The sequence below is a fragment of the Myxine glutinosa genome, chromosome 1 (genome assembly GCF_964187855.1).
Source record: "Myxine glutinosa chromosome 1, kmMyxGlut1.1, whole genome shotgun sequence".
Taxonomy (NCBI): Eukaryota; Metazoa; Chordata; class Myxini; order Myxiniformes; family Myxinidae; genus Myxine; species Myxine glutinosa.
The window spans coordinates 370210935-370231688 of NC_136261.1; the positions used below are offsets into that span (position 1 = coordinate 370210935).

The 20754-nt window shown below is 42.3% G+C and overlaps 1 protein-coding gene across 9 annotated transcripts in view; it reads left to right on the plus strand.

Annotated features, from left to right (window-relative positions):
* Positions 1 to 19911, plus strand: part of LOC137415314 (tripartite motif-containing protein 14-like) — a 46737-nt gene extending 26826 nt beyond the window's left edge. For 3 of the 9 annotated variants that reach the window (XM_078770131.1, XM_078770130.1, XM_078770132.1), the window contains 8 exons: positions 1239 to 1526; positions 1656 to 1820; positions 5917 to 6012; positions 7094 to 7327; positions 9344 to 9366; positions 9832 to 9959; positions 12665 to 12718; positions 19263 to 19911. In XM_078770131.1, coding sequence (XP_078626257.1) covers positions 1278 to 1526; positions 1656 to 1820; positions 5917 to 6012; positions 7094 to 7327; positions 9344 to 9366; positions 9832 to 9959; positions 12665 to 12718; positions 19263 to 19789 — 1476 coding nt within the window. In that variant the 5' untranslated portion in view covers positions 1239 to 1277 and the 3' untranslated portion in view covers positions 19790 to 19911. Of the gene's footprint in view, positions 1 to 1045; positions 1158 to 1238; positions 1821 to 5916; positions 6013 to 7093; positions 7328 to 9343; positions 9367 to 9831; positions 9960 to 12664; positions 12719 to 19262 lie in introns of those variants that run through there. The other 6 variants (XM_078770129.1, XM_078770126.1, XM_078770128.1 and 3 more) reach the window with 4 other exon arrangements.
* Positions 19912 to 20754: the final 843 nt, after the last annotated feature.

The window sequence follows — 20754 nt, forward strand, 5'->3', positions numbered from 1 at the left end:
AATGAAGGACGGGTCATGGAGCATTGCCACTCATACACTTCAGATCATCTTGTTAAATAGAAAGATAAACTAAGAGATCGAAGTATCGCTCCGCTGATTTGCAAGCTTGCCATTGTTCTGCCTGTTTTGTCATCGATACTAATCGATGTTCGATTTCACAAAAATGGCTCTCCTGGTGCGGCCATGACATGGGAGGGGTGGGGATGGGGCGGGGTGGGAGTGGTGGATTAGGGGGGGGGGGGGTGGGCGGGTTGTGAGGGGTGGATTGGGGGGGCGGGGTGGGAGGGGTGGATTATGGGGGGGTGGGGCGCGTTGGGAGGGGTGGATTGGGGCGGGGTGGGGCGGGGTGGGATGGGTGGATTAGGGGGGGTGGGGCGGCTTGCGAGGGGTGGATTGGGGGGTGGGGTGGGAGGGGTGGATTGGGGAGGGGGTGGGAGGGGTGGATGGGGGGGGGGACTTGCCTCGGCCTGTCATCATTCTGAGGTCTGCAAAATGAGTTCCAGCTCACTGGAATCGGAGCGATTCATCAGGGGCACAGCCACGCTCCCAGCAATGATGCAATCAGCAGCCTCAGCCTACTCGCAAAATCTGTATTATAAAAGGAGCCGTCTGTCTTGTTTGTTTGTTTGTTGTGTTATAACTTGAGAATGGATTAACGCATTTCAATAAATCAAACTACGTTGGATTTGGGTAACTCCCGGGAAAAACCTTTTTCTTTTATGGGAACATGGACACACGTGTCAAAACTGCAAATGCAAACACGTGACCCATCTCCCAGGAATATTTTGGGTTTTTTTCTTCCCCCATAGATTCGCCATTTCAGCAAAGATTGGTATTTCCGTCAGAGAAGCGACGGGTCTTATATTCGAGAAATAATAATAATAATAACTCAGGAAAATACATTTTATTTTTGTTCTTAATACAGGAAAATAATACTTTCTTTTGAATCCAAACAGCACAAAAACAATGCACAAACATGTTAATTAATGGTACAGTTTGGACAATTTTATAGTTGAATCCCAAACCATATTTTCCCCATTACCTCCTCAGTTTGCGGTTCATGGGGATTTTCACCACCTCGTGAAGGACAAGGCATTCCTGTATAGACTTTAACACTGAGTGGGGTATCGTGTTCTATGAACTCTCTTGTTTCTGAGGTAGTTGTGCTCCATAGTAATTTACCTGATGTTTCTTACCTCTAAACTTTTGTTTTTATGACTACCCCTCTCGATCTACAGGTTTCAACTCTGCTCCACTTCCTTCTCTGATCCAAGAAAATGGCGTCTTCTTCGATGACTGGAGTTTGTGCAGATGAACTTCAATGCATTGTGTGCCTTGAACTGTACGAGGAGCCAATTACTCTTCCATGTGGCCACTCATTTTGTAAAGTCTGCATCGAGCAACACTGGGAAAGCAGGGAAGAGGCCACAGTCTGTGATTGTCCGAACTGCCGTAAAGTATTTCCGATAAAACCAGAATGTCAAAAGAATGTGGCCCTTGCCAAATTGGTAGAGCAGATGAAGTTGGTGCCAGGAGTAAACGTGGAGAAGATAAAGTTGGTGCCAGGAGTAAACGCAGAGAAGACGAAGTTGGTGCCAGGAGTAAACGTGGAGAAGATGAAGTTGGTGCCAGGAGTAAACGTGGAGAAGATGAAGTTGGTGCCAGGAGTAAACGTGGAGGAGCGAAGATGCACCGAGCATGGCAAGCCAATACTACTCTACTGCAAGGATGATGAAAGCTTGATGTGTGTGATGTGCCTGGTTGGCCAACATACGAACCATAAAGTTGTTCCTGTGGAGCTTGTTCATGATGAATTCAAGGCAAGTAAATATATGAAAAGTTTATTTGTTCATGTAAATTTTATCCATTTGAATTTATCTCCAAGAATATAAAATCCATTCTCAAAGGAAGTTGAAAGAACAAAGTGCCAAAAGATATAAGATATTGATAAATTTCAAGTTCTGTAATCATGAAAATGTCTCATAACTCAGAACATTCCTCACAAGTGGAGGTTATGTTATAGAGAGACTACCTCCTTATGATACTTTCCCCGACACTGCTGGAGATCAAGTGGTTGTAGAATGAGCGAAGTATCAAAACAAGTCTTTTAAATTGAACAACTGACAGAAAAGGTGGTTATTGATTTTACAGGTAAAAAGGTAGGCTTGAGAGCTCACCAAATTAACAATTTTATGCTGAGATTGTTCATGGCCCTGGCCCTAAGGATATAGATCCAAATCTCTGAAAAAGCTTGGAGATGAAATGTCAAGCGATGCTCAAGAATAATGTGTGTGAACAGCATTTTGAGATGTTGAATTAAGGGAAGTGTGTGTTAATAAAAGATGCAGGTTTAGACCACTTTACCATCCCAGGTATATTCATGAAAACCACACAAAACAACCTGTTGTTGTTAAACTTCATATGGCACCCCCTTTAGAGGCCTTTTTTCCCCGCAGAGCAGGGCTTGGCCTTTTTCGGGCACCGTGTTCCCCATTGTTCAGCAATATTTTATGTCCGGATGCCCTTCCTGCCGCCAACCCTGTAAGTCACCTCTTCCAACCCACAGGGAATTACTACTAAACTGGTACTCAATTTGCCGACCTCAGTAGGATGACAGGCTGAGTCAGCCCCCCTGGTGTTAATTCAGCAATGACCGGGATTCAAACCCAGGATCCCAGGATCCCAAGCCGGCACCCGAACCGCTAAGCCAACACCCAGGGTGTTGTTAAACTTCATATAAAAGGATTTTAAAAAAACACTTCCAGTTACAGCAATTACCAACAAGAGGTAATGTTCAGGCCTGGTATTATCCATTACTGGTGTTTCTTTTCTTGAGCTTTTACTTGTTTGCGTCACAATGTTCACATTCATACTGAGTCTCGGCCAATGGTCGTCTTCTCATGGTTTCAAAGATCTTCAATAATATTTATGATGACACGACAATCAGACTTTAACAAATTACTCGACTGCTCGAAAGGATGAAGCAACAAATTATTTTGAGTTTTTTTAATGATCTCATTTTAATATTCTGTTCAAAGAGGACCAGCATATTAATCATGGAAACTCCTTCAACAAACTATGATGTAACTGGAAACCAAAGTTGAATTGTTCTCCATAAACAAAATGGCTGTTTGAAATGTGCACTGAAATTGACAAGGACACCAGTCTACAAATGAGCACAGACAGGTTTTCACATTGACAGAAAGGGCCTTAATAATCCAACATTGCAGTTGAAATCAAAACCTTCCTTTTCTCTCATGGCCTGATCTCAAACCATCAGTTTGGTTTCTAACCCCATTCAACCTCCCTGGCCCTCCATCTGCTGCTCTTCCAACAATGGATTGAGGCTCTGAATTTTAGAAAAGAGATCAATTCTGTATCTCCTGGACATGGCTCAAGCATTTATCCAAATCTGGTATTGTGTCTTCCTCTCCTCCACTTTCATAGTCATGCCTGAGTCTCAATGGGATCCACTCCCATTTGAAAATCTGTGGCCCCAAACCAGTCTCAGGTTAAAATTTTGCTTATAACTCCACCCTTTCTGCAGCACCACTCATCCTCCAAAAAGGCAGGCATCAGCCTCTTCCCTCTCTGAACATGTTTGAAAAAAGCAGAAGCTTGAGCAGCACTTGGAATTGTAAACCCTGGCGTCTCACTTTGTCTCTTTAAAACGACAAACTGGAAAAACATTCAATCCATTCCATTTAAGCAACACTTGCAATTCAGGTCTTCAAACGTGTTAACATCTCCATTAGCCACAATCCCTACTGGACCAACTAAATATCTGAGTTGGCTTGGAAAGCCATTGCCTCATTGGGAATTCTCCATCATACAAAGACAAATTATAATTTTTAACAACCCACGAGGCTTGCAGCTGCAGCCCAATGGAGTATTGCTTTCCTTCTGGGCTCATGTCCCTATTTCACACCTTTTCAACTTGAATCCATGGATAAACATGTTAATTGGATAAACATGTTAAATAAACAAAAGCAGTGCAATCTCCTTCAGCAATGCGGCATCCCTGGGCCTGTTACTCCTGCATCTCTGACAGCTTGGTTGGCTCTCTATGTTCTCCTGTGTCCTTGTTGGCATTTCACCCTCTCCTCTTTCAATGGTCTGTCTCCTCACCCTTCAACCCCCCACAGGGTTCTGCCACGAACTCACTTCTTGTGAAACTCGCAAAATCCAGACTCACTGCTCAAATCCATCAAGGAATGACTTTACACGATGGAGGATGCCCGATCTGTGGTTGCTTTTGCAAACCAACTTTGTAACATGTTCAACCGAAGAGATGTCAGAAGTTAGACACTGAATCTCTTGGACACTCAGTGGTTGAACATGGAAATATGGGGGTTTATGTAATGGTCCTTCTGGTGTGAGACTGAGAGATTTGCCAGGTATGCAAGGTGTGATCCATTTTGTTTGTCCAACAATTCCTGATCGTGAGACAGTAATGCAGCTGCTGTATCTGCCTGTCCGCAGGATACAGTACTGTACTATATAATGTGGAGTCATTTGTGCAAGTGCTGGAAGTCCAGAAGCCAGGTATGATGGCTTTCTTGTATGCAGCAGTTAGTGAGCTTGACAAGTAGAACAGGATGCTACTTTGTATTGATTTATCTAAAATATGTCCAAGCCATGTTATATCGACATGTATCTTGACGATTTGTTTCAGATTCACACCTTATTACCATTTCTAATGGCGAAGCAAAATCATTTGCAAAGTTGAATGACACAGAATCCAAAATGATGATCCGTCGTGAGGTTCTTTGAAAAGACAAAAGACTTTCCATCTATATCGATAATGGTTGACGTGATTTTGCTCGAAATGGAAGTTCGCTTACCGAAACTACACACACGGTTTTGATGAAACATGCCCACAACCTTCATCACCCGTGATGTACCAATGTTTGTTCATGGCATAAAAAACTCAAGGTCTAAGGTGGTCTGTGGGGCCCCACCCAAAATTGGTATTTGCTCTCTTTTCTGAAACTACACATACGATGTTGATGAAACTTGGCCACAAACTTCATATCTGATGCCTAATGAAGGTGTATTGACTGAATAAAAATCTGAGCACATGAAGGGGGTTTACAGTGGAGGGGGTTGTGAGGGTTGTGAGGGTTGACCGCCCCCAAACCCCCCAAATACGAATTCGCTCTCTTCTCTGAAACGACACACACAATTTCAATGAAATTTGATCACAACCATCATCACTCATGATGTACAATAGTTTGTTCACCGCATTAAAAAATATCGTGGTCTGTGGGAGGTTTGAGTGACTGTTGCTCCTGATCCAGGTGAGCTTCAGAACCCGTTGTCCTATTTTTGCTTGGCTCATGGGGGCGATCCCCAAAATGTTGGACATATCAATTTTTTGACTCTGGTGGTAATTCTTGGGAAAAATGCCAGGGGTATGGAAAAGGCCTCTTGATATGGCATGTGCCACGTGGCAAAGTATAGAAAAGATGTGACATTTTCTAGCTTGTAGAAAATGCCAAAGTATAGAAAAGAAGGGACATTCAAAAAATCTCATGTGCATGCTGGTCTACCCTTATGTTCTGAGGAGGAACCAAGTAATGCTCCTGAAAAGTTCATATGAAGGGTGCCAATTTCATTCATTCAGCTGCATGAAGAAGTAAATGTATTTTATTTGCCAGATGTGGGGCGCCCCTTTATTGTCCACCTCTGCTTCCTTTAACTATCAATTATTCACCATGATAATAATGTTGATGAGCTCTCTTCTCATACAGTTGTATAAATAAAGAAGAGTTCATATTTAATTTGGAATCGACAAATGTCTTGTCTCCACTTTTTTGCAAATACATTTTAAAATCATTTTGTGCAGTTTGTGCCTTATCGTTTCCACATACAGAAGCACAATTCCCTTTACCTGGACTTATTTATTCTGTGCAGGGCGTTTTGAATGCAAAGTGTCCTGAACTATCAAAGTCAAAGCAGCACCTTGAATCCCAACTCCATCAGCTGAAGCGGCAGGTTGAACAAACACAGGTATGAAATACCAAGGAATGGACGTGATTGAAGGAAAGAGAATAACATCTGGAAAAAATATTTGTTTCTCCAATGGGTGACATCACCACAGCTCAAACTGCACAATCTTACTTGCATCTCAGCCATCTCAGGCCACCTCTGGCCATCTACACACACTAGCCACCAACCACCTGACCCAAAACAATGTCAATCCATGACCATTAATGTGAGATTTACTTCTAAATCTAACTGAACAGACTTTTTTTTTGAAAGTTGTCTCCTTAAAATGCTTTCAAGTTATTGTTAAAATGCTTTTTTGGATACAAGAGTCAGCTCATGGAAGGGCAAGATACAGAGTGAAAAAAGGAAATGTATTGACGGTGGGGCAGTGGGGCAAAAGGTGGAATATGAAAAGGTTAGGGAATTAATTAATGGGCAAAAAAGAAATAATAACAAGATGTGAAGAACGCATTAACCTGCAAGACGATTGGTTTAGGGAAGTGGGGAGTGGTGGTGAAAAGTGGTGAAAATAGTGAAAGTGGTAAAATATTGCAGGTTTGGATGGTTCAGGATGACGGGAGAGGGTAGTGGGATGCCAACATCTCGCCGTGGAGGGTAGAGCGGGATTGAACTTTTTCATGAAGATTATTTCACAAGCCAGAGAAAAGAGTGGAGGGAGGCAGGTATCCTGTAATATTACTGCCCACCTCTGTGCAATTCCCTGGAAACAAACTCTGTCCACATCTGAACAAGTGTTGGTGTTTTTTTGTGATCAGGAAATCTGAAATTTTATTTTATTTCTTTCACTTTTAAAGATTTATACCTTTTCTGCCTAATTCTGTCCATCACATGCGAACTAGTTAAAATCTCCCTCATCTCGGTTGGGTAAATGCTGAAATTTTCCATCAACCCATCAACTCACCCCAATAAGTGTTGTGGATAAGGGTCCTGTCCAATACATTATGTCCTTTTAAATGCACTCGTGCAATATGTCCTAATCCTTCTTCAGTCGTAATTCTTAGTTCTCTTTAGTTTTAACCTTTTTTCTGATGGTTTATTCTTGACTTTTAACTCCAATCGCACAATGATTGATTTATTCCAGCATTCAGGCAAAGGGACTGTGGACAGGATGGAGGAAAAGCGATTGGCGTTGTACCAATATGTGGATAAATCCGTGGATCTGATGAAGAGTGGGGTGATCAAAAGGCAAAATGAGAAGATTTTTCTCCTTCAGAAGCAGATGGACAAGGTGAAGGAGCAGTTGAACTCTCTCCATGAAACAATTTCCACATTGAAAGCAGCACTCCAGGATCTTGAGACTATTTCATTTTTACAGGTAGGCATTCTTCTTCACCTTTTACAAAAGTGGTAATGTTTAATTGTCAATATTTATTGAATTTAATTTTTTTAGAAGAGAAAAAAATGGACTAATCATAAACCTGTAGGACATGAGAACCGATTGAATGCTAGGACTTGGGGTATTGCTCGGAGAGTGAATTAATGGCACATTGTACTTTAGGAAGCATAATAACACAACATGAATATACCATCAGATGTGGAGATGTTGTCCTTGACACAGACCCTGGAAGGTTCATTTATCACTCTTGTTTCGGGATTATAGTTCCACATTTACCACAGCAGTGATAACTGACAGTTGTCACGCTATTGGAGATTGCAAGAACAGTAAGTTACACGTATAATGCTTATATAGGGCTGCTGGTGTGAGGGAAGACCAAGAAAAAAGCATTAATAAGAATTTGAAAGGTAAGTGTTGAGGGAAGATTTATTGATTGGGGGTGGGGAAGATTTACATGTTCATGAAGGTGTGGGTTAAGTTTTCTTTTAGTGATTGAAAGAGTAACCTCAACAAATATTCGATGACGCCTGTTCCTGATGCCTGAAAGTTGAATTACGATGACGCCTGTTCTGCCACGTCAGTGCGAGGTAGTCTTCCTTTGGTCGTCGCCCTTCATGGATGAAGGCGACATAATGAAGGCACCGATGACATCATCATTAACATATATTATTCCCCATGGGGAGTACTTGACAATGAGCCATATTTCAATTTTTTCCATGGAGTGGTTTCGGAGATAGAGAAGTGCAACTTTTTTCCAAGGTGGCGTCCATGCCACGTGACCTATGACGTCATAATTAACAGCAAAAAAATCAATTGTCAGAGGCGCTCCGACGGTAAAAGTTCACGTCAATAGCACCAACAGTTGCCAAGAAAATGAATTTTTTAATGCAGACATGGCACACGTGTGGCACGTGGCACACATATGGCACACGTACGCACCTGAATGCTTAACCCCACTTTTCACTTTACGAGCGAAGGTTAATTAGATATTTCTGTGTTGTTCACCACTCCTTTCCTATGCCATCTCCTGGCGCTGCATGACATCATTGCTGAGCCCCCTTCGGTGCCCGGCAATGGCGCACACTTTAAGGGAGACATCGGTTTTCACTCCGGTTTCTTGCTTTCTTGCTTTCTTGTTTTCTTGGTTGCCGAGCGATATCTCTGAGGTCCTTTGAGCTAGGAAGCTGAAATTTGGACACGACAGTGACCAAGTGATGGGCTACAAAGGATATTTTTGATTTATTAAGCAATTCATCGATTAATTATTGAATTTGTCCGATTAATGACTTGATTACTTAAGTTTTTTAAAAGTTATACATTCGGATAAAACGGTGGTGGTTTAGGTATTATATTAGCCAATTGATTAATTATTTAATTATTTTATGATTATTATTTATTTATTTTCATTATTTATCATTTATATATTTGCTTTCTCATCTTTGCACCTTTTGAGCTAGCAAGCTGATATTTTGACACGACAGTGACCAAGTGATGTGGCTAAAAACGATATTTTTTATTTCATGATTAATCATGACTTATTGAATGAATGACTTATGGAATTGATTTTTTAAAAATTTACAGCTTCGGATCAAGCACTGGTGGATTACTTATGCTATTAGCCAATTGATTAAGATAATATTGTATGAATACCCTTTATTGATTTTAGTTACGCAATTAATCAATCAGTTATTGTACACCTCTCCCTCCCAATACAGTCTCTCTGAGCTGCCCGGCGGTATTGCCATGCGCCGGAGGTGCCCCGGCAATGCCGCGCTGGAGGATATATATTTATTTGGAATGGGGGCGGTGTACTTTGAATGTATCTGTACTTGTTGTGTTGTTATCTTCAAGGGGGTACATTATACAGCCTGTAAAATGAAAATTAATTTCACGCTTAAATTTGCAAATTCAACAGTGTGCATTATTTACATTTATGAAGAGGGCATTCATTAACGAAGAAGTCGTGAGGTAATTCACTGTTTTCTTCCTTTTCAGGGTTATAAGGATGTCATAAAAAGGTGAGACTGTGATGGTGTCCATCACATTGTTTGACACATCATCATGCTTTTTTCCTCATCTCTGTTCCTTCTTCATAACCATCATTCATTTTCATTCATCTCCAGATATATTTTGTTGTCTACTTCTTCCAAAAATATGTAATTCCCAAAAATGTCGCAACTCGTTCTCATTTGATGATCCTTGTTATATAATGTAACCTGAATCCATATTATATGAGAGAACATGAAGAAAATAAAAGTTTATCAAGTCCATTTGTTTTAAACATTCTCCTTTTCATATCTTCGCTGAATTATAGATTCTCATCGAAAGATTGGCGCAAATATAAATTCCATCTATCATTCTATTCCAACCACACTTTTATCGATATCTTCCATATTTGAGGCTTTTATAATATCATTTTACAAACCTTTTTCTCCTCCAATGACCCCCTGACCTTCCTGAAGTTTTTTCTTTTTCATACCAAGGCTCGAGTCGGTGTCACATTTTAAATCTCTGAAGATGGCACAACCCACAGTGTTGGACTTCTCCAAGGAGGAGAAGAATCTGGGCTCATTAATTGAACTCCATGAGAACTTTCTGAAGAATATAAGGAGTGAGTGACAAAAATGTGCTATTTTGTAAGGGGAATAATTATTTGGGGAAAATGAGATGCGAGAGAACCAGGAAGGATAATAGAAAAGTGAAAAGTATATAAATGACAAAGATCATTGTCTTCCTCTCATACACAACTTTCAAAAGGACATAATCTGTTGGGGCACCTTAGCGGTGTTTGGGGCACCTTAAAGGATATCGTACAGTACCTTCAGAAAGTATTCACACCCCTTGACTATTTTCACATTTTGTTGTGTTATGGCCTGAATTTAAAATGGATAAAATGTAGATTTTTTTGGTCACTGATCTACACGTAATACCCCGTAATGTGGAATTAATTTTTTTAGAATTTCCTTTTACAAAATAATTAAAAATGAAAAGCTGTAATGTCTTGAGTCAACAGGTATTCAATACTTTTCCTATGACACTCCAAATTGAGCTGAGGTGCATCCAATTTCCTTTGATCATCCTCAAGATGGATGTTCAACTTAATTGGATTCCACTATGGCCAATTCAATCAATCAATCAAAATGGTTTGTCGAAAGCATGTCTGGCAGAGAATGGCTGAATTGCACATGCATACATATTCATAATTTTCAATCAAAGATTGCTTACAAGATAAAAGTTTATCTATCTATAATAATTCCAGTAATCTCTGTCTGTACGTTTGTACGTTTGTCTGTCTGTGACCGCTGTTTCTCGACAACCACGGGTCCGATATACTTTTCACTTGCCAGGTATATTGCTGGGGACCCGAGGATGTGCCTTTTCAAGGTTTCATATTAATCGGACAATTACTTACCGAGCTATGTCCAAAAAACGATTCAACCAATCAGAGAGCAGCGAGCTATCGCGTGTGCCGAACGTGGCGGACACACTCTGCCTCGGATGGCACATTTGAGAGCGTATTCATTTATTTCACGTTTGCAAACTATGTTGGCGTTAAACTATGTTTTAAAACTAATAAAACCGAATTTGCGATTCATTCGCTTTCCTGCGCGTTTGTGCACGCGATGGCGATTTCTTTACCAAACTCCGGAAGCCGTTCGCTTTGGACCAAACCATTGCATGTAAATAGAGGGGGGGGATTGTCACCGTACTCGCAAGCCGTTCGCTTTGGACCAAACCATTTCATGTAAATAGAGGGGGGGGATATAATTTTAGATATAGACATAGTACGGGCAATGCCCTAGTAAAATACAATTAGTGCATTGACAAAAAAATGTTAAATTAAAAAACAAACATGGCACGTTTCAAACAGAGCTAATGGAGCTCAATTGATTGGAAATGATATTAGAAAGAAACACACCTTTCTTTTCAAGGTCCTGCAGTTGACAGTGCATGTCAGAGAAGAAACTACCATAAAGTCCAAGGAACTGTCCGTATAACTCTGAGATAGAATTGTGAGGAGGCGTAGATCGGAGGAAGGGTATCAAGCAATTTCTAGAATGTTGAAAGTTCTGTCCGACCAAACTGAGCAACCGGGCAAGAAGCACCTTGGTCAAGGAAGGTGAACAATAACCCAATGACCACTGTGACAGAACGAGAGTTCCTTGGCTGAGATGGGAGAACCTGCTGGAAGGATAAGAGTCTGCAGCACTTCACAAATCTAGGCTTTATGGCTGGATTTGTGAAGCCAGACAAAGCCACTCCTGAGAAAAAGGCACATGACAGCATGCCTGGAATTTGCAAAAAGATACGAGAAAGACTCTGTGAGTGAGGCAACATATTCTGTGGTCTGATGAGACGACAATTGAACTCTTCGGCCTGAATGCAAAGTGCTATTTCTGGCGGAAACAGAGCACAGCTCATCACCCATCTGACACCATCCCTACTGTGAAACACGGTGGTGGCAGCATCATGCTGTGGGAATGCTTTTCAGTGGCAGGGACTGGGAGACTTGTAAGGACAGAGGGAACATTGAATGGAGCCAAGTACAGGCAAATCCTTGATTAGAACCTGCTTCAGAGAGGAAAAGACCAAACGAGATTTTGGAGCTGTGAGGGCTGGGATAAATACATTTTCTTTGTTTCCTTTTTCCTGTTTCCAGTGGGACCGGGCAAGATAAATTATACTTGATTTTTGCATTTATTGCTTGAAGGTAAGGTATGTGTGTGTGTGTGTGTGTGTGTGTGTGTGTGTGTGTGTGTGTGTTTTTGTGTGTGTGTTTGTGTGTGTGTGTGTGTGTGTGTGTTTTTGTGTGTGTGTGTTTTTGTGTGTGTGTGTGTGTGTGTGTGTGTGTGTGTGTGTTTTTGTGTGTGTGTGTGTATTTTTGTGTGTACCCACAGCTCGCTTCTATTAACAGGAAATGAACGGAACTAAACACCTCTCAGTCTAATACACAGATATTTCTCGTATTTCCTATTTTTCCAGGAGTCTGATGTTCATCCAGGAGCAAAACAATTATGGTTAATCATCGATAATTTGCCACTCGTTTAAATGCTGAAAATCATGTTTAAAAAGACTATTTGAGTTACACACTTCTCCCTAGCAGCGGCAGGTTAAAAGTGCCTTGATGAGCAGAAGCAAGTCCCTGAAAATTCACACACAGCGCATGCGGGAAAGGCCACGTTAGCATTCACACATTGTTCAAATCTGTTCATGTTTATAAATTGTTCCTTAAAGCAAAAAATATTTACTGTATAAATAAACAGCAGGGTGTCCACATTGATTGTGATGTTGCTTTATCTTTCCTTCTTTCAACAGAGCCAGTGGAGCTCCAAATGTCTGAGCTGGACCAGAGCAGCTTGAGAAGACTTTGTAAGTGAAATGAAGGGAAATGGGACATGGAGGGTGAAGGGATTGAAAAGAATGATATTTAACGAGGAAATTCATTGTCCTTCTTTGGTTTTTCTCTTTTTCCATGATCTTTCAAAATTCCCACTTTCTTGACTTTAATTCGTTCCCTCACCTTTGATTTTGTTTCCCTTTTTTATTCATTCTGCTGCACTTGTTTCTTTTCTCTCTTACTTGGATTATATGTTCAACATAGTTAAAGCTTTCTTGTTTTTTGAAAGTTCACTTTTGAAAATTTTTCCACAAAATCATCAAGGACAAAATATAAAGAAATTTCAAACAGATAATGCAACACCCAAACTAATTTCAAACAAAGAATGCATTTTCATCTGATCATGTGCTTGTGAAGATCAACATCTTTGGCCATTCGCAGTAAACAGGCAATCCTTACATCACTGCCTCATTTACACTTAATCAATTATTGCTTCAAGCTTCGACAAACACTCCACTGGTTACAACATCACTTGATTACTCTTGTAGTCCAGCCACATACGGAGACTCTACAAATTAGCAGCCTGAATACAGTACATGATCATCAACAGTACATGATCTCAGTACCTGATCAGTTCTCAGTACATGATCATCAACTTTTTACAAACTGCAAGGCCATCTCTAATAACAACATTATATAATTATCTACATTTGTGATTGGTCACTCGAAGTTGATAAAAAAGAAAAGTAGGAAAGACAACTGAATTTGCAATAAGTCCCTGAAATTACATCGGAGCTTACGACAGTGCATTCAGAAAGTATTCAGACCCCTTCACTTTTTTCACATTTTGTTATGTTGCAGCCTTATGCTGAAATCGTTTAAATTCATTTTTTCCCTCATCAATCTACACTAAATACCCCATAATGACAAAGAGAAAACAGGATTTTAGAAAGTTTTGCAAATTTATTCAAAAGGAAAAACTGAAATATCACATTGACGTAAGTATTCATACCCTTTGCTATGACACTTGAGATTTAGCTGAGGTGCCTCCCATTTCTCTTGATCATCTTTGAGATGTTTCTACACCTTGATTGGAGTCCACCTGTGGTAAATTCAATTGATTGGACATGATTTGGAAAGGCACACACCTGTCTATATAAGGTCTCACAGCTGACAATGCATATGAGAGCAAAAACCAAGCCATGAGGTCAGAGGAACTGCCTGCAGAACTCAGAGACAGGATTGTGTCGAGGCACAGATCTGAGGAAGCCTACAAAAAAATTTCTGCATAATTGAAGGTTCCCAAGAGCACAGTGGCCTCCATAATTCTTAAATGAAAGAAGTTTGGAACAACCTGGACTCTTCCGAGAGCTGGCCGCCCGGCCAAACTGAGCAATCGGGGGAGAATGGCCTTGGTCAGAGAGGTGACTAAGAACCGGATGATCACTCTGGCTGAGCTCCGGAGATCCTGTGTGGAGACGGGAGAAACTTCCAGAAGGACAACCATCACTGCTTTATGGCAGAGTAGCCAGACCGAAGCCTCTCCTCAGTGAAAGACACATGAAAGCCCGCTTGGAGTTTGCAAAAAAGCACCTAAAGGATTCTCAGACTGTGAGAAACAAGATTCTGTGGGCTTTTTTTATTCGCTTGTTTCTGTTATTTTTTACAACGTGGAATAACACAATGGTTTGGTGCCCAATCTTGGAGCAAAAGTGTCAAGATACACTACCGGTCAAAAGTTTTAGAACACCTCAATTTTTCCAGTTTTTATTGAAATTTACGCAGTTTAATATCCAGTGAATAACCTGAAATGGTACAAAGGTAAGCAGTAAACTGCTCGAGGTTAAAAAAAAGTTTAGGTTAGCAAAAACGGGAAAATAATGTAAATTGCACAGTTATATTGTAAAAAAGGCCTTCTTCAGGGAACAAGTATTGGGTTAACAACTTACAGCTGCTCTGCAGCAATGTAAGTAAATTAAGCCTTGAAAGTTGATGCAAACAATTCGTACAGGTGTCCCAACCTCTGCTGATTACTTGATTACAAACCCCCTGTCTGTATAAAAGCAGTGTTGAAACAGACTGTTATTGTACCCTCCGAAGCATTATTTGGACAATATTGCACTGCAGGAAGTAGTATATTGGAAACTGGAGGAAACTGAGGGGAAGAGGTCTGGCAGACCCAAAGCCACAACAGAATCAGAAGACAAGTTTCTGAGAGTCAACAGCTTGCGTGATAGGTGGCTCACAGGACAACAGCTTCAAGCACAGCTTAACACTGGTCGAAGTAAGCAAGTCTCAGTTTCAACTGTGAAGAGAAGACTTCGAGCTGCAGGTTTGACAGGTCGAGTGGCAGTAAGAAAGCCATTGCTAAGATGGCTAAATAAGAAAAAGAGGCTTGCCTGGGCCACGAAGCACCGCCAGTGGACTACTGAAGACTGGACACACCTGCAGGTTGTCCAGGTGTGAAAGCGTAAACACACCTCCAGGCGACGTCAAAACTACTTTCGAGTAAAAGAACAAGAGGCCAGGCCTCAAATCATGGAATGGCCAGCACAGTCTCCAGACTTAAACCCCATCAAGCTGGTTTGGGATGAATTGGACAGAAGGGTGAAAGCAAAGCAACCTACAAGTGCAACACATTTGTGGGAACTTCTGTAACAGTGTTGGGAAAATCTTCCCAAACAATATTTGATTTCCATTGGAGAAAGAATGCCACGAGTGTGTTCGGCGGTTATATCTGCAAAAGGTGGATACTTTGCTGAGTCAAAAATTTAAATTAAATTTTGTTAAACAAAATGATTCTATGATTTTTTTTTTGTTATCTCCAATTGTTTATTTGTTCTATGCTTAATTTCAGAGTACATTGAGACATAAAACTGCGTAAATTTCAATAAAAACTGGAAAAATTGAGGTGTTCTAAAACTTTAGATTGGCAGTGTATCTTAATCAGCAATGTCAAACACTGTACATGTGTTCCTATATTGTTTTACGTAAGCCTGACTGTATCTTGCAGCTCTGTCTTATTGCTCGTTTCTCAAAGAGTAATGTCAATCCAGCCTCAGGCCACACAATGAAGTGCACTTAGAAATGCCCAAAATAACTGTTGTGGTTTCCCTCCAACCAATAGGGTGAGAACAGAGGGGAGGGGAGGAGCCTTTCGAGAGGAATTTATGAATGGCTGGACGTGAAAGACCTCTCGTGGTTTTTACTGTTTTGCTTACTTGAAGTGTCAACAAAACTTATTAAACACTCGAACTGCAACTATCCTCAACAAACTACTATGAGAGTACGAAAACATACTCCAACTTTCGTTTTGTATCTGTGGGTGGGGCCAACATTTTTTTTTATCTGCGTCATCCCGACGTGAGTACGTAGAGTCGAAAGTGCCAGCACACACTGATAATAGTTTTGTAAAGTTAAACTCATTGAAGAACTTTATCAAGACAAGATATAAGTATTTATCTGTAGTATCCAAATCCTGGTTCTGAGAAATCAGAAGACCTCAGTAATACTTGAGTAGATTCTGTCCAGACAAAAATAGTCACAAAAAAATCATCAGAAAGACGTTAGTCAAACACACTGTACACGTGACACGCTTTTTTATCTGAGCACGTGCACAGCAAGGTTCAGGTTTAATCGAGTAGGGAAACTAGGATCTTTATATTTAAATATCGATTCGTTGACCATTGACCAGTCCAGTCAACGCAGTATGCCAAAACAAAGATGGAAGGAACACTAAATGTCAATTCAAATATTTATTCAATTCAGAGTTCGAGTTGATCCCTTGTTCAGCCTGTTCTACACAACAGCATCAGTGATGCGCCGACGTAGCGAATCTGCCGCCGAGAAACCGTGACTCGAGATGGTTATTGATCACGTGGTTCGCTTTGCCTTGACCCGTGACTGGAAGGTTCGTGATCACGTGTCCCGTGTACGATGCCGGTGTGCAGCTATTATTTTATTTTCATGAATGTAACACTGAAAAACAAGGCATTTCCGAGGCAGGATATTTCTGCTGATATCATTTGATTCCACATTATCACGCACAACGCCGACACTGAGGCAAATGTGTCCAGTGGCCCCGCGTCCATCAAGCTGAACGACCGTCATAGCCACGCCTACCCCGGTCCTATTATTTTGAAAAGGAATGTCGTTTTACGTAGTTTTCGTGGAATCCTTTCAAACTATTAGAATTATAATACCAAAGGATGTCACAGGAAGTAAAACTCAGTCGGATGGTCGCCGAACGAATCATTGCCATTGATAGAGGCAGCGCAGAAATATGCCGTCTGAAGAAGATTAGGCCTATGATGAACAACAAGACGTGAGTGGTTCGTGTGCAGCCACCCGGCTGCTGGTTGCATCATTTTCTGGAAGTGTGACTGTGCCGCAGACGCAGTGCCACTGTTAACAGTAATAACTACAAGGGCATTCGGTAGTGGGCATACCCCTGGTGGAGGACATACCACCGGCAGAGTGCATACCTCTGGTAGAGTGCATACCTCCGGTGGAAGGCGTACCCCTGGTAGAGTGCATACCTCCATCAGAGTGAATACCCATGCAAGGTGAATACCTCCAGTAGATGGCATACCTCAGGTAGCGTGCATACCTCCAGTAGAGGGCATACTTCCAGTCGGGTGCATACCCCTGGTAGAGTGCATACCCCTGGTAGAGGGCATACCCCTGGTAGATTCCATACCTCTGGTAGAGTGCATACCCCTGGTAGAGTGCATACCCCAGGTAGACGGGATACCCCTGCTAGATTGCACACCTCTGGTAGAGTGCATACATCTGGTAGAGTGCATACCCCTGGTAGGGTGCATACCCCTGGTAGAGTGCATACCCCTGGTAGAGTGCATACCCCTGGTAGAGTGCATACATCTGGTAGGGTGCATACCCCTGGGAGGGTGCATACACCTGGTAGGGTGCACACATCTGGTAGAGTGCATACCCCTGGTAGAGTGCATACCCCTGGTAGAGGGGATACCCCAGCTAGATTGCATACCTCTGGTAGAGTGCATACATCTAGTACAGTGCATACCCCTGTGAGGGTGCATACCCCTGGTAGAGTGCATACCCCTGGTAGAGTGCATACCCCCTGGCAGAATGCATACCCCTGGTAGAGTGCATACCCCTGGCAGAATGCATACCCCTGGCAGAATGCATACCCCTGGCAGAATGCATACCCCTGGCAGAATGCATACCAGGCTGATTAATTCCATTTTTGTCCCACTGATCAGATCCAGATTCGAACGTTCACCAAAATCGAATCAACTCTTCCTTGTCACACACCCAACTTATCCACCAAGTTTCGTCCGAATCTGTCCATAACTTTTTGAGACAGCGTGCTGTATATCATTGTTCGCCCGATCATTCAATGGTGAGGTTGGTGTTGGCTTCACGGTTAAGATGGCTGGCTTTAAATATTCGGGTCCTGAGTTTGAGCCCCTGCCATGATGTTGAACACCAGGTGGGCTGACACAGCCTGTCATCCTTTTAAGGTGGGCAAAATGAGTACCTGCCGACTGGTAATGGGGGCATTGCATCAGTGCACGTCACGTCTCCAGAAAATGATGCAGCCAAACAGCCACAGGCTGCATCTGAACCACCACCAATCAATGAAGAAGAATCCCGAAAATAATTCTCGTATCCGGATCCGGATCTTCACCAAAATCGAATCATTTATTTCTTGTTACCTACCCCACCGGTACACCGAATTTCGTCCGAGTCCGTCCATACCTTTCTGAGATATCCTGCACACAAACAGACAGGTGAAAAAACATAACCTCGGTCCACCTTCGTTGGTTGGAGGTAACAATAAAATTCCTTTCACGCCATTTCATTGGCTACGGAGTGCAGTACTGACCAGGTCGCCACTCCGACGCAGGATACTCGAATGGTTTATTACTCCCAGTAAGCTGGTACTCACCTGGTCCACCTCGGAAGGATGACAGGTTGAATCAGCCCACCTGGACCCGGTTGCTCGAAGCTCTCCAGTGGATAAATATGTGAGATCCTTCCAGAAACCGGGCCCAGGTGTTATTTTAACGGTACGACAGGTGCTCAATGTCAGGACCTTAAGATGTTAAACCCGCCACCTTGACCGTTGAGGTAACACCAGGTTTATGTTACCCCATAACCCATTCACAAGATGTTACAATTTCCATGAAACGTCATTATATTTATTTTAAAAGAAAATCGAACGAAGGCGAAAATTAAATAACCGGATGTTCGGAGGAGGGTTTTGTTATATGGGAACAAGAGGATGGTCGGAGGAGGGTTTTGTTATATGGGAACAAGAGGATGGTCGGGGGAGGGTTTTGTTATATGGGAACAAGAGGATGTTCGGGGAGGGTTTTGTTATATGGGAACAAGAGGATGGTCGGGGGAGGGTTTTGTTATATGGGAACAAGAGGATGGTCGGGGATTCCTAACCAGGTACAGAAAGGTGAATTGTGTTTCGTAAAGAAGGTGAAATTAAAAATGTATTTAATATTTCAAATGTTATAAAAGAGATTAATGTTTGTTTCTGTCCGTTTGTCTAACGAAGTCTGTGACCCCGCGTCGTGTCCACAGATGGACGGACCCCGAGTGTGGACCCAAACTCTGCACATCCACTGATCAAGATCTCCCGGGATCTCAGGACGGCGACTCGAACCGAGACCGACAATCGGTACCCGGAACATCCTGATCGGTTTGATCGTTGTGTTCAAGTTCTTTCGTCTGATTGTTTCTCCTCGGGTCGTCATTACTGGGAGGTCGATGTGAGGTCGAGTAGTTCGTGGGGAATCGGGATCTGTTTAAACTCCATGGGGAGGAAAGGGGAAGGGAAAGAGTGCAGGTTGGGAGAGAATCCCGAGTCTTGGTGTTTACAGAAATATCAAAACAAATACTACACATGGCACAACTGTCAAGGAACCCTCCTGTCCGTGCCGGGGGATCCTGAACGGTTTGGGTTCTTGTTGGATTGTGAGGAGGGAGAGTTTACGTGTTTCGGGGACTCGCGGGTTCTGCACGTGTTCAGGGGGAACTTCCTGGTCCCCGTTAAACCCGCGATTGGGGTTTATGGTGATGGTGACTCCGTGCGGTTTTGCTCCTTTTAATGATTTCGTTCATTCCGTTTTGTTCGTGCATTCCATTCTGATTATTTACTTTGTGATTATAACAATGTATTTACAATCTGATTGTTGATTTGTTAATAAAGTTAATAAAATTAAATACATTTTTGTTTTTCTAATTTAGTGTTTGATGAAAATGCATTTATTTCCTTCACATTCCTCACATATTCACAACAATATCTGGGCATGACGTATGTCTAATGATTTTGGGATGAGAGAAAAAGTCATGGGACCTGGTTTTCTGAATTGTTGGAGTGAAAAAACCCCAAAGAATCACATCAGACTCCATCCTCATCCTGTCAGACTACCGTCTCCACCACCAACACACAACTATTAATTATTTATATATTTATACACACGACACCACCATATACCACAACTTCTACCGACACGTGATGGTTGTACCCCCCAACGGAAGTCGTGGGTCAAATCTTCCCCTTTCTTCCTGCTGCCCGGATTCATCAAGTGCTGATCGGTCCCCGTGGACCGGCCCTTTCCCTCTTGTCTCGCTCGCTCTCACACTCTCTCCCTCTCTCTCTCACACTCTCTCCCTCTCTCTCTCACACTCTCTCCCTCTCTCTCTCTCACACTCTCTCCCTCTCTCTCTCACACTCTCTCCCTCTCTCTCTCACACTCTCTCCCTCTCTCTCTCACACTCTCTCCCTCTCTCTCTCACACTCTCTCCCTCTCTCTCTCCCTCTCTCTCTCACACACACTCTCTCTCCCTCTCTCACACACACACTCTCTCTCACACTCTCCCCCTCTCTCTCTCACACTCTCTCCCTCTCTCTCTCACACTCTCTCCCTCTCTCTCTCACACTCTCACCCTCTCTCTCTCACACTCTCTCCCTCTCTCTCTCACACTCTCTCCCTCTCTCTCTCACACTCTCACCCTCTCTCTCTCTCACACTCTCACCCTCTCTCTCTCACACTCTCTCCCTCTCTCTCTC